Source organism: Notolabrus celidotus, chromosome 22 (genome assembly GCF_009762535.1).
Source record: "Notolabrus celidotus isolate fNotCel1 chromosome 22, fNotCel1.pri, whole genome shotgun sequence".
Lineage (NCBI taxonomy): Eukaryota > Metazoa > Chordata > Actinopteri > Labriformes > Labridae > Notolabrus > Notolabrus celidotus.
Window position 1 is genome coordinate 13,977,177 of NC_048293.1, and position 13,893 is coordinate 13,991,069.

Here is a 13,893-nt window from a genome sequence, read left to right on the forward strand (position 1 = left end):
TTACAAGACAACTTGGGTTAGTCTATTTCCTGAAGAAGAGCATGTGGTATTAGATAAGCACTGATTGTGAAATTCAGAGCTGATACTGATGTTTCAAATAATGTAGCCGATAGAAGATTCCAGTACAGAATTTTTTGCATTATTTCTTTGTGTTTGTCTGCCAACATTTTCTTTCACCTTAAACCATGGAAACAAATCAGCTGTCCAAACTTTTGGTGACTTCTTCTGAACAATTAAAAAAACATCTACTCTGAATCAGAAGTTAAATGTGAATGTGTCAGCATTCAATTAATGTGATAAAAATAAAAATGAGATACAAATAAACAGTAGGTACTGACAATCCAGTGTTTCAGTTGTTTGGTTTGTGATGTATTTATTTCAAGAGGTTCAGACTTAAAAGATTTGGGTTTAGTTTATTAAGTCATGGCTGCTCTATTATAATTCAAACATTACATGTATTGAAGCTGTTAATGGTTTATAAAGCTGAACAGTTACCATTAGGGTCATCAAAGATTCCATTTTCTCAACAAGCTCAAAATAAAAGTAAGGTGTGCTCTTTTTGTCTGTAGCTGTACTGACCACTCCCTGCAGTAGAGGGCAGAACAACACTACATTTCACTTCTCTTTACTTCTCTTAACTACATCTTGTGCTTCATCCTGTTTTATTCAGTCTATGGCTTCATCTCAAATCAGCACGCAACCAGAGCCCAGAGCCCTCCCAAAATGATCTGCATGGACTTAATCTGAGCACTGAAATCATATTGCTCTTACCCCTATCAAAAGAAAATTGAATGTTAATATTGCATTAGACCAAATCTTCCCATAAACCTCCCTCTGATCTCGCTTTGCGTGGCTGGAGATGATCTTATGATGGTCTTCAGCAAGCAGACTGTCCATCAGGGATACTGTGAATTACCTCCACATATCCAACGTAAACAGCTTGATCTTCAGCAAATCTGCTCTATCATATCCTCCCATTCCACTCTCAGAGGATTAAATAGCTGTGCACTTTAGAGGAATAATCCTCACCCTGTATGTCTTGGCCTCAATAACTGAATTGGGTTGAGGGTTTGTGGAGGTGAGAGCTCAGTCTATTGCTAACCATTCCAGCTATGCTGCATCGAATGGTTATTTGGCTTGGGGAGAATTCAACCTTAAAAAAAGATGGGAGAAATTATTTCTTGTGATGTCTGTTGCCTAAAATCTAAGCCTCATACTGCTGAAGTTTGAGACCAAACCAAAGTTAACAAACTTGTGTGAGGTTACATACACTGGGGGAAATACAGTTGCCAGAAAACCTTTTACAAGTTCTGAAAGTCACATTTACCAAAGTTTTGCCACAGGCGCCGAAAGTTCAGATAGGATGCTAAAAGTTGCTAACTAGCACTGAACAAAAAATACAGTGAAACCAATGGGGATTTTGAGACATTGACATTTGTCATCACATATTAAGCATTTGAGGATTGTAAAACTAGCTGTAACCAAAACGATTTTTTAAACTGTTACTTCTGGAATATGTGGAGGCCATTAGCGGGCATGGAAATGTATCCATTGAAATAGGAAAACTAGCTTTGTAAAAATAGAAATAAGTCAAGATTTCCAGTAAACAACTGTCATGAACTTATCCCTGGAATCTGTGTAAATATAATGCATGGATGTCTGTCCACTTAGGGCTTTCATAGAGTAGATTTAACATACTTTAACATGGAAATAGCCACACACAACTCCTGCTAGCTAGCTAAAACCTGCCTGCTAGCAGCTTGATGCACACAGCACAGGCAGGAGTAGCATACGTTCAGATTTTGGTGCAAGCTTACAGTGCTGATGTACCTCAGTATGAAAGCCTCTTAACATTGTCTTCTTCATCATCCCCCATCCTCATTTTCCTCAGACTGTGGCAACATGATGTCCACTGTCACGCAAACTGCTAAAGGGTTATTTTTTCAAGTTTATTTATGGCTTTTTCATGACTTTATTTAGAGAGATAGGACAGAGGAGAGAGATGGAAAGTGGGAGAAAGGGTGGGGAATGACATAAGGTAACCAGGGTCCCTGGCCACCCCGGTTGAAGGCTTTAGCCTCTTGCCCAAGCGTCAACCTCCGCTTTAAAAATATGAGTCCAATGCGGAAGTGCTAAAAACTGCAGTTCATTGAGGATCCGCTTGAGGCTGGCTCTGGAAGTACCGGAAACCACATACACACCAATTCAAAAAAGCCGATCTTTACAGCAGAAATAAACATGTTTACAGCCTGGTACAAAAGACGATTGTAGTCTGGATAGCTCATTTCTTGATCGGCATACACTGTACGGGGGTGCATTTTTTCTTCTAACGCAGCAATTTCTAAGATATTGAGATTACAAGTCTTCCAATGAGAGGCACAGCTGACTTGATTGGCAGGCGGGAACACTGTAGCTGTTTGTGAGGAGGATCACATCCCGCCTCTTTACGTCACAATCGCTCGACAGCAGCAATATGGCTTCCACCGACGATTGACCTGAAAACAGCGCTTCAGAAACAGATGGGTGACGTCATGCATACTACATCCATATTTTATACAGTCTATACTCTTTACATGGGGTGCATTATTGAAGCTAAACTAGCGCCCCGAGGTTTGGTTGAACTTTTTGCGAATTGTAAGGTATAGTAACACTAAGACTAGAAACTGTAATGTTTATTCTGTTCCAAACATCCATCCATATTAGAAACAAAATTAACTGACCAATCAATGAAGCAACAAAAGTCAACGTCATCACCACTTTCATCAAAGGTGCGTCATTATATATTATTCTTTGTTTACATATTGTAGCGACGGCTCATTATGTCTCACTTCCCATCATGTTTTGTGTTGGACTGACTGACTTGATTGTTAAGCTAGTAGTTTATCATTTTAAACATGCATTTATGCTAAATGTTTGTGTTAGTATTTGGAGGATCTTGTCACCAAATATAATTTTGTGTTAATGTGTAGTTTTCTTAAGTTTTGACAATAACTACGTAAGGAGACCATTGTATTTGATCACTACAGCTGTGTTTTACTCAATTACATCAGCACTGCATTTAAAGTTCACTTATGTCATAACTTCACCTGGACTAAACAGGACTACACTGGATCAAATTTGTAGTCCACTGAAGTTAAAGTATTTCTATGGACACATATTAGTTACGTCACATAAATAAACAGGTTCCTATGCAGCTGTATGAATGGAGAAGTTAATAGTCTCTTTTGGGATGTGCCCAAATGTAACTCATCAGTCTTGTTAAGTTGATTTCACTAACAGACTGATGATTAGACACCACATTGCCACCCCTTAAAACATGGTGATAGCATGGCTCATATCTGTAAAATATCTCTATTATTTGTTGAGCTCGAACATTTAGTGCTCTTGAGAATTTGGAACAGAGTGCTGAAACAAGAAATCAACCAGAGTAGCTTTGAACCAGTGATGTTTGAGGATATCTAAGAGCAAGCTTGTATCTTCTTAAGTGCTCTCAGACAGATACTGAGTCATTGTCAGCTTAGGGAGAGTGTTTTCTGTAGCTGTCATAACCTCAAAATAAAACCACTAAAGTCTATTATATTAATTGGATTAGCCTACATGGTTGCTAACATTATGCTTTCAATTTATAAACTGTATATCTTCACAATTCACAAATGTGTCAAAGCTACCACTCTGTCCCTGTCGTCTGTATACACAGGTCTGTATTGTTCCCAGGTTCATTTTCTCAGGTTTTCTTATTACTCTGTCACACTGCAGTCCATTTCCCAGCCATCATTAATTATAGTGTGTATCCTTATCTCTGTCAACAATATAATTAGCAACCTTTTCCCCATCTTGTGACATTATGGTTCCAATCTGAGAGCCATTCAGTGCTCAGACACGCAGCAGCATACTGATAATAGTCGTCCCTTGCCCTTTGAAATTGCTCTCTGTTTAATTGGAGTGGAACTCATTAGTGAGCCCAATCGGCTAACTGGGGATGAGGAGTAAAATGCGATATGGATTACAGCTAATGCAGACACATTGGGGTGTTTTAAAGTGAAGTTCAAGTGGCTTGATTCAGAGTGCAGAAAATGAAGATTGCCATCAAATAAAGCTGTTAGAGTTCAGCTAAGTATTTCAGTATAAGAGGATGAAACAGCTTGAGAATCTGCTGGTGGTCGCATCTTTTAAAGAGATTTAAAATCAGACTGAGGTCATCTTAATGTGAGGGTGCTTTCACTTTTTTTCCCCTCCTGTCCCAAAAGCAGCGGTCCCCCGGTTTCATCTGAAATTGAAGGCCCTCAACTGCGACGGATTATAGGGACGAACCCAAGCATGCAGCTGTGGACTCTGTCCTAATGAGCCCGGTCAGCAGAGCAGCAAGGGACTACAAGTGGCTGCTCCAACAATGAAGGCATCTTTATACCGTTGAAAAGTTACAGTAAGGCCTTCAAAACCAAATCCTCTTTCACAGATTTAGACAGCAGAATAAATACACACCAAAAAGCCACTTTTAATAAAAGGTGAGCTCTATTTTATGCTTTGTATATTACAGATTTTGCGAATGAAAAGACAAACATTTCAAAGACTACAAGAAAACATGTTTCAAATTGTGCCTTAGTGCGAGAGATTAATATATCAGGTATATACAGCGCGATATAGGACAACAAATACTTTCTTTCTCTTTAAAGAGTACTGTCGGTGGTGGGGGTTCTGGTCTCACATGTCACTATTTAGAAGCTGTACAAGCAACATTATAAACAAATATATGCCAAGAATGAAATAATATCTTCAGACTTCTCATTGGTAGTCCTCAAAGTGTGCTATGACTGTTATATTTGACAGACTTTTGCTCAAACAGCTCTACATATAATCATGGGATCTTTTTACACCGATATTCAAATCCAACTCTGTAAGAATGTCTTTACTGTTCGTTAGCGAAAATGACTGTAAGTTTGGAAATACATCAAAAAAAGTGCATTTGCATCTTGTGTGCAGAGCCTGTTTGGGCCAGATGAGTTTCTTCCTAAAGAAGTCCAGATGCAGGCCGGTTTAGAGACATCCATAAGAGACAAAACTCTCAGGCAGTCTCTACGGACTCCTCTCCTCCTCTGCTGGACTCAGAGGATCGCAGGGTTTCTCCTCTGCCGTCTGTCTCTCCTGTTTCCCCTCCATCAGTCTCTCCTGACAAACCGTCCCCAGCACTTTAGCACTGTGCTCCTGGGCTTTAGCCCTTAGTGCAGCAATGCTGTTCTCCCTCAGTTCCTCTTTAGACATGGTGGACTTGACCTCTGACCTCTTCTCCTCCGCCTCTGCCTCCTCCTCCTTCTCAGAGCTTGGCTGCTGCTGCTGCTGCTGGGGAGCGTCGCACTTTCCTGTTCCTGTGGGCGGGGGAGGGGCTGGCTCCATGGACTTTTTGTGCATCCCTGCAAAGAGTTGCGGGTATTCAGATTTAGAATAGCGTCTGTTGATTGGTAAGCCATCTTGGACTGAAAATAGCAAGCAAAAATAGTTCCATTTTAGAAGATAATGTATGAATGGAGGATGGCGATAGATGGCCAGGATTGAGGATGAAATATTTGATGCAATGCAAAGTCTATACCATGCACTCAATGCTTTCAGGGGCATCTTAAGCTAAATAGAGCATCTATTAAGCAAAGAAGGCTTTTTTTTTCCTGCTCATCAGTCCAACTCTTGCTAAGGAACATCTAACTGTATGTTGAATTATGTAGTAAATTTACTAAGGGACAGTGACACTGAATGTTTCTGAAAACTTTCAGACAGTAGCCTTACCAAGCAGCCAGGGCGCACAGGACTCCATGATGCCATCCTTTGCAGACTTGAGGATGGACTCCGGCAGTGGGATGGAGTGTCTCACCATGGCACCGTACAGGCCGTACTCGGCCATCACAGTGCTGCGGCCCCAACACTTCTCCCTCTTCCTCCATTTGGCTCTGCGGTTCTGAAACCACACCTGTGACAGGAGGACACCCAGGAAAGTTATTAGTTTCTAGCACCTCTACCAAACAAGAGGAGTAAGTGCAGAACTTCATGGCCTGCACAGTACCGAAGATTATGTCTGTAAGTTACTGTTTAAAGAGTTTGGATTCTGAAATGTGTTGCACTTCTGGTGCATTTTTCTGAAACTATGATGATTAACTCAAATAGTTTGGAAAACGGCTAAGAGAGTAAGTAGAAACTGTTGTTGGTAATAGACATGGCACAGATTAGATAATGAGTTAATCCGTAATCATTAAAAAGATGGTGGAGGGACTGTTGTGTGACTTTTGACATCAGAGGAAGCAAAATTTGGATTTAAAGTTAATTTGAGGTTTCATTTTGTTAGTAACGGCTTCTTTTTTTTTTTCCTCAGGAGGGTTTGACTATAAATAATTATTGAATCAAATATTAATTTGTAAACTTGTTTAGCATTTGATAAAAATGCATTTCTGGTTGGTTGGTTGGTTGGTTGGTACTAGGCTGTTTTATATCCTCTCTGTGGATTGAGTTGTTCATGAAGTTTAGGTGCAACTGGTCCTAATCATTAGCAGACCTTGAAAATGGTCATAAAAAATGTAAAAAGATACTCAAACTATTTCAAACAGCAGAAATAACTGCTAATTATTTTAAAAAGTGCGAACCTCAAGAGGGATTTTTCACAATCTGGCAACAGAGAGTAGTTCAGTCTCCAGGGACCTGGCTCAGGATCAAGTGTAACCTGTTCAGGTCCTGGTAAGTAAGGGAATGCCCTATAAGTTTAATTCCTGCACTGTTGGGTGCCCTTGAGCTAGGCACCAATCCCTAAACTGCTTACAGTAATAGTTTGTGTGCAGCCCCTCACTCTGAAATCTATCTATTAATGCATTTTCATCTTTTTAGTGCAGGTTTGTTTGAATGTGTTTTGGCCTGGTGTAGCATGTTTCAACAACAGATTGAAAAATCAAATTCCTTCCAGAAATGAAATACAGATTTAAAAAAACTAGCATGTTACTGAACTTTAAATTGTGTGATAGCCTTTAATAGAGTGTCTTATAATGTATTAGTATAACAAAATAATATTATGAGATATGTCTTTGAAATGTATGTAAGTGTTATCAAATATATATACACTATTAAAACTGAAGTAGTTGATGAAGATGACCTCATTAGAAATATTTAGTGTCGTTTAAGGAACTTTAAAGATAACTACTCCTGTGCCTGGATTCAGTCAATTGATTTCCCATAACCCCCTGCGGGCTACAGGTGAGAGATCTGAGCCTCTTGTCAGAGCCCATCTCCACCAGTGCTACATCTGCAGACGCTCTGACACATCCAGACACTTTACAGCATGTGCAGGGCTGCAGGCAGAGAGGACTCATTGATTGTGCAGCAACAACACAGGCCACTTAAACACTCTGCTTAGACTCCTCTGATGCCTGTGTGAGAGGGGGAGAGGAGGGGCTCCAAAGAGAGGAAAGATATTAAATTGAAAACGATCAAACCGTTTTTTTTCCTTCTTCGTGATTCTGATGATAACCCTTATTTCATACAAGATACTTTTTTTTCATGAGAAATTGCTTCTGTGGCCCTCAAAAGAGCGCCAGTGTGGAAGCAGGAGGAGGAGTGACCCTGGGGCACGCGCAGGCTGATTGAAAAATAAGTTAATTTCAGGCCCAATCGATGGCGGCCAGGCGGCCAAATATCACGGGAAATTAAACTACCGGGACTCGGGGGAGCCGCGCTATTGACCCGTGCTAATAAATTCAATGTAGTTATTTCATTTGAACTCCCTGCGTGTCTCCTGCAGCAGCAGCAGCAGCTCAGCCTCACGAGCCAGTCTGATTTAACTAATTACACTCAATGAGAAAATTGGGTGTTAATTTTATTTAGGATGGGAGCTTATTTATTTATTTCCCTTTTATTATTTATTCTGTTGCAGCGCGTAATGAGAAAGAGATTAAAAGGCGGCCCGGCAGATGGATGGGCCAGGTCACACCGCAATCTCCTTCCGCCTTGATAGCTTGATTAGGTCGTTAGAGGCTCCTCTACGAGAACAAATTGTTTCACATCCAACTGAACCTGATGAGAGATGATCTGCGGAGGAGGAGGCTGCAGAGAGGAGGCTGCAGGGAGCAGAGGAGGGGGCTTAGCACCTTTCATCTGAGACGCCTGTATTCATATCACTCTTATTAATTATTTTTTGGTGAACATTCGAAAAGTAAGCAATGCTTACTGCCTCTAAATATTCATTCAAGTTAATTAGGATTAGTTATAATCATGTGTTTTAAATATTTACGTTTGTTTCTGATTTTAAGAATGCTTAGATATTTACGATTCCAGGGTTGGAACAGAATGTGTTTGAAATTAGCAACACCAGACTGTGGCTGGACTTGGCTTAATTAGCAATATTTGGTTGGGATCAGCCAGGCATTCTTCAAATTTAATCAAAAAGGTCAGAAAAAAATATCAATCAAACTTGTTTTCGTTTTGTTTTTCATTTTTTCCTTTCTGTCTTTTTTTTCTTCATTAATTTATTTGTCTTTTAATTTATCATATTCATGCATATTTCATTTCTTGTAAATTTTGCATTGTTGAAGGAACAACTGACTTGAAGTGACACTTTGAGCCCTTACTATTTCATGGATATAGGAATTGAGATATTTGAAATATGACCTCATTCGTACGTTTATATTACCCTGAAAGTAATCAGTGTCGATATAATGATAAATAAAATGAAACATGTGGACACGTATCCCTCTTTCCCATAGGCTTATTAGTATTACTCAGAGAGGGGGGGATCCTGTAACATCGAAAAGCATCATTTTGGATTGAATAATAACGAATTATTATAGTTATAATAAAACAGGGTGTCAGATGGGAGCTTAGAGAATACCTGTATCCTGTCTTCAGGCAACTCTGTTTTCATGGCAAGCATCTCTCGGGCGTAAACATCCGGGTAATGCGCCTCGTTGAAGGCCTTCTCCAGCTCCTCCAGCTGGTACGAGGTAAATATGGTCCTGCAGAAAACGGATTTAAATTCATACATGTGAATATCATAATAATGAGGTCGTACAGGAATCTTTTCAACTGGAGTTATATGGTAACCTTATAGTAATAGAGCAGGAAGCAAAAACGTAGAATTAAAAAAAAAACAATTAAAGACACATTTTAATAGCCAATTACAATAAAAGAAGTTTAAAGCAACGTGCATGTCTAAAAAAAATTAAACAATGTAGATGGGGATAAGTCTGACATATCTGGGTGGCTGCAGTAACATAATTATGAACAATCTGAGGCTAATTTAAAGTCCAATCTGATCCGTATATGTCGAGCTAATTTTCTCACCTTTATTTTTACATACACAAAAAAACAATAACTACTGCAGACCAAAATTCTGCTTCTTTTGTAACTGCAGTCTTTTTATTCAAAGAGTAAAAAAATGTGGGGGAAAATAACCTAATGATCTACTCTTTATCAGAAAGAGGCACTAACCGGTGTCGTCTCTTCTTGCGTTTCTTGCTCTGACTGATTGAAGACTTCGACAGTTTTCGTTCATTTGAAGATAAATCCTCAGAGTCTGGATTCAAACAGGGAGAAAGCATAAATATCAGTACATCTTAATATTAGCCTTTTCAGATCCATGAATTATCAGAATAATTTTAAACTGTTAATAATGACACCAAGAATTTCTATTTTTTGAGGCAATTACAATTCAACAGTTCAATTAGGCCAGTCAATTCCACACACCAAACAAGAGTAATAATAATAATAATAATAATAATAATAATAATACAATGAATAATAATAATAATAATAATAATAATAATAATAATAATAATAATAATAATAATAATAATAAACAGAGGTTATTTGAGCTGCTCTTGAATCACTATTAGTGTATCATCTGACCTGAGCTGGCGGACTGGCTGGTCTCCAGCGGGCCCGTGGACCTGCTGTGGGGCTGCAGGTGAACATCTTGTGCGTCCTGCAGCACCGTCTCTAAAAAAGCTGGCTGGCTGTAAAACGATGGAATCCCACCAGGACCGATTAATCCCATCCCCACACCCATCCCCATGCCGACGGGGCCAAGCAGAGATCTGGCCGCGATCAGGTGCGCTCCAGCCGGCAGCGAGCCAAGCGGACTCCTCGGGGCCGCGGAGGGCTCTTTATTCAGCCCCAGAATCTCCTGGATGCCGAAGCCGGTGCACCTGGGCGGCGGATGAGGCGCGCTTCTCTTCGGCTGATGGCCGTTCGTCCCTCCATTCACTCCCAGAGAGGTTTTCTCCGACAGATTCAAACTTTCCGACAGCACAGCGCCTTGTTTTCCCGTCATGCTGTCTGCTATGCTTGAAGAAAGGCCCTTTTCTCTGTCTAAACCGTCTCACAGGATGGTCCCCAGTGCATGATCCTCTATAACACACCAGAGTCCTTTAGAAAATGGTCCTTTTATCCAACAGGTCCATCCCAACAAGAGGCAGCAGCCAGCAGCCAATCAGCTGCAAGGATTCAAGATTCCTGTGGATCATGGATGCATTACGCCCTCTCCGATTCATATCTGCATTTTGTTCAGGACTGTATGGATGAACGCGGAGAGGATTTAGGATACAGTGGGAGCAGAAGGAACAAAATGACTCCAGGATGCAGGATGCAAGAGGAAAGACAAGATACTGATAATAAAAACGGCTTTAAGGAACCCTGATTTCTTTTTAAAAAGGGCCAATCATGCCGACGCGGGGCTTTGAAACTACACCATTAGACTTCGGAGCACCGTAAAATAAAAACATGAAATAAAAATCACTTGTTCTCTGTTTTTGTTTCGAAGTCTAACCAATGAATTGTCTTTTCCAACACCAAAGTAACAATGGCTCTGAAATTCTGCAGATTTGGAAAATTACCCTAATCTAAGACTAATTCAGGAGCCCATGTATTGCCTTTCGAATGGTTCACATACACACAAACACACACTCACACACACATTCAGAGAGATAATTGACCTCCAGATGCTGTGGGAAACTCATCACACACAATTCAAAGAGCCTCCCAAAAAACGACAGCTGGACGACATGGAGCCGCGCGAGCCTGCAGAGCTGATCCCACATCAGCAACAACACAAACACACAGAGAGGCTGCAGAGCAGATTATATCATCACAGGGAAACATACAGATATGGGACACATGAAGGACAATAATAGTTAATTAACCCACAAATTCATCCCATCATATACTGTTCAAGAAAAATAATAACATAGACCATGATGATAATTTTCTTACAATCTTGCAAACTGATCCAGCTTGGCACTTTGGAATAGCTAATTATACCTACAATGGAAAAGTCATGTTTGGGCTTGAAATGCTAATTTGGGCATTTGGATTTTTTTCATTAGCATTTTTGATATGCTTCAAATACAAGATCAGTTTTTATAAATGTAATTTACTCTTTAAAAATGTGCAGAAACAACAGAAACCTGCGTGTATATATTTGAGTCATGTGGTTGTTACCAGGTGTATTTTTATTATTCTAATTAAAACGTATAGTACATTGACAGATATGCTCATGGGTCAGTTTTTTGTGTGTTATATGGTTTGAAGTCATCGCAGGGCAAAGTAGAATTTGTAAATGTGTGCACACATGGTAAAAGTCTGATGCTTATCACCCAATAGACTGACTTTATTTGCATGGTTAGCACATACGAGATAATGCAAAAAAAAAAATTAAAATCTAATGAGGCTGTAATGCCCCACCCTGAGGTGGCCCTTTGGAGTGAACAGCCCTCCACAACATGAGCCAATAAAATCCCGCCATAACACCTTCAACAATCTCAACCATGTGATTCATTATTAAATGAAAAACAGATTACGAAACAATAACAAAGATCAACCAAAACAAAAAACTAATGAATAGAACACAAAGGAAGTCCAAAAGTCCCTGGCAGCACAGTCCTGGCAGCACTGGGGTCCTTGAACACACAGCATTAATTTCACCTGGGGAGAGGAGTTGAAAACGGAGGGGCAAGAAAAAAAAATGCAAGGGAGGAAACTTAAAAGTAGGCTAATGTATATATATATATATATATATATATATGTACATATGCACATCATGCCATCCACAGAAAAAATCGCATGAGAACACTTTGGGTGTGGGTCACGGGTGTTTGGTCTGAGCAATGAACTGAAGCATCATGCAACTATAGAGACTGAATCTTTCAGTCAGGGACATGTCCAGAGGGGTGTACAGGGTGGCATGGGCCCCCTATTGAATCTGGTTGGCTGCTCCAAAACCCTAAGGTATGATTGGCCTGTTGCCTTGTCAGAGGTGGGACTCTTTAAAATCAACTATTTGGACTGTGTTGCAACATGGCTGCAGCAGCTTTCTTTGGATTTAAATTTCACATATTTCATTTTAAATTGTATAGATTAATATTTCTATAATACAAAGACATGCTGGATAGAGATGAAACAGTCCAATTCAATTTGCAAGGAAATTCCTGCACACTGAAACATTGCTAATAAATGTATTTTTTTGACAGACAGTGAGTTTTCTTGCAATGTTTTAAGTACTTGAATTTGTTATTAGTGGAAGTAGATCTGATTAGTGCAGACAGAGATTGCAAATACATGCTATTTATATACTTCATGCCACCCTTATAAGTCAGTACATCAGTTGGGCCACCCCAGTCTAAAAAGACTGGACCCATCCCTGCTTTAAGTCATATTTAATATCAAACTGTGGGAAAGTAGCTCCTGATTAAGAAGGAGAAAATATTGCTGCTGCAATTAGTGTTCGGCCAGTTGAAAGTAATTAGGGCCTATTTAGCGGAAATTCTATTAATGAAGAAATCAATGTTATCAGGATATGCTAATGACACATCAGCCTGTTGGGATGGAGTCATTTATTAGCATAGAGGCTGTGAGTCAGGATGACCTGTCAATTACAGGCGAGTTACTGCTCCTCTCACTCCATCATCACTCCTGCTGAAATCCATACTGCTTTCTTTTTTTTTATTTGTTTGTTTGTCTCCTCTGTGTGTAGCTTTTAATAATCCATCTCCCCTAAAAATGGCTGCATGCTGATTTACATGCAGAGGAGAGGCTGCCTAATAAGGCTCAAGATTAAGGGAAGATTTAGTTCAGTCATTCGTGTAGATTGGGTTTGCCCATCAAAGAGCTGCAGGATCTGACGGCTGCAGATTAAAAAAAAGCAAACAGCTGTTGGGAAATTTTTGTTTATTTGCACCCTCCCCCTCTCCCCCTCCTCTCCCCAGCAACCTTTCTATGCTCTCTTTACTCCTCCTCTTCCTACATTCACTCTCAAATGATTCATGCAGAAATGACTAAATAAAATGTCCTGTAGAAATGGATCCACACATACTAAAAGCTGAAGACAGTGATGAAGGCATAACCTTCAAACAGGTGTATTTCTGCAGCAGGTCAAAACCCAATAAGCGGTTGTAAGAAAACACGCCCACTTTGATGAATATCATATCCGGCTGATGCCACAGCTAAAGCCTGAAATGCAGATTTGATAATGAATAACTTTTAGTCGGAAAGTCTCTGCAGATGAAACAGAATGCATAAAATGACCTCAAAGCATACAGGTTTTATACATATCATTATTTGTATTGACTTCTAGAAATGTATAGTGTGTTTTATTCCTATGGTAGCAGATAGCTGCACACAAATGCAGTCTGCTCAAGTTTTCTGCCTGTGTTAAGAAAGATTTGCTTTGCCCCTGTTGCTTGTTCATTGTGGATTATTGGGTCTTTGTAAATAATATAAAGTGCAGTATAAATGTCATGACATCACTTTTTGTAATGGTTTGTTCCTTTAAAAAAATATTGTCTTGATTGTCTCTTTCTAATTAGGCAGATCAAAGATCTGTAAAGGCATTTATTCTCTTTAAAATGAGGATTAACAAAGCTGGTGTGGTTCAGT

At 39.7% G+C, this 13,893-nt stretch overlaps 1 protein-coding gene across 2 annotated transcripts; it reads right to left on the reverse strand.

The window, feature by feature from the left end:
• Positions 1–4,494: 4,494 nt before the first annotated feature.
• vsx2 (visual system homeobox 2) lies at positions 4,495–10,872 on the reverse strand. Of its 2 annotated transcripts, none has more exons than XM_034675344.1 (5): positions 9,871–10,872; positions 9,454–9,538; positions 8,855–8,978; positions 5,776–5,956; positions 4,495–5,408 (listed from the first exon to the last, which is right to left on the reverse strand). In XM_034675344.1, exons 1-5 carry the CDS (start codon positions 10,292–10,294, stop codon positions 5,074–5,076), a joined length of 1,149 nt encoding a protein of 382 aa, XP_034531235.1. In that variant the 5' UTR covers positions 10,295–10,872; the 3' UTR covers positions 4,495–5,073. The 2 variants fall into 2 exon arrangements, with proteins under 2 accessions (XP_034531235.1, XP_034531234.1); XM_034675343.1 differs by having other exon boundaries at positions 4,495–5,471.
• Between the last annotated feature and the right edge of the window lie 3,021 nt (positions 10,873–13,893).

Excerpts from the sequence above, each read along its gene's own strand:
- vsx2 (XM_034675343.1), bottom strand. The coding sequence starts at position 10,294 with ATGACGGGAAAACAAGGCGCTGTGCTGTCGGAAAGTTTGAATCTGTCG. Across the intron at positions 9,539-9,870 it reads CAGCCAGTCCGCCAGCTCAG|ACTCTGAGGATTTATCTTCA; the intron begins GTCAGATGATAC and ends GTTTGAATCCAG. Across the intron at positions 8,979-9,453 it reads CGCAAGAAGAGACGACACCG|GACCATATTTACCTCGTACC; the intron begins GTTAGTGCCTCT and ends CGTTTTCTGCAG.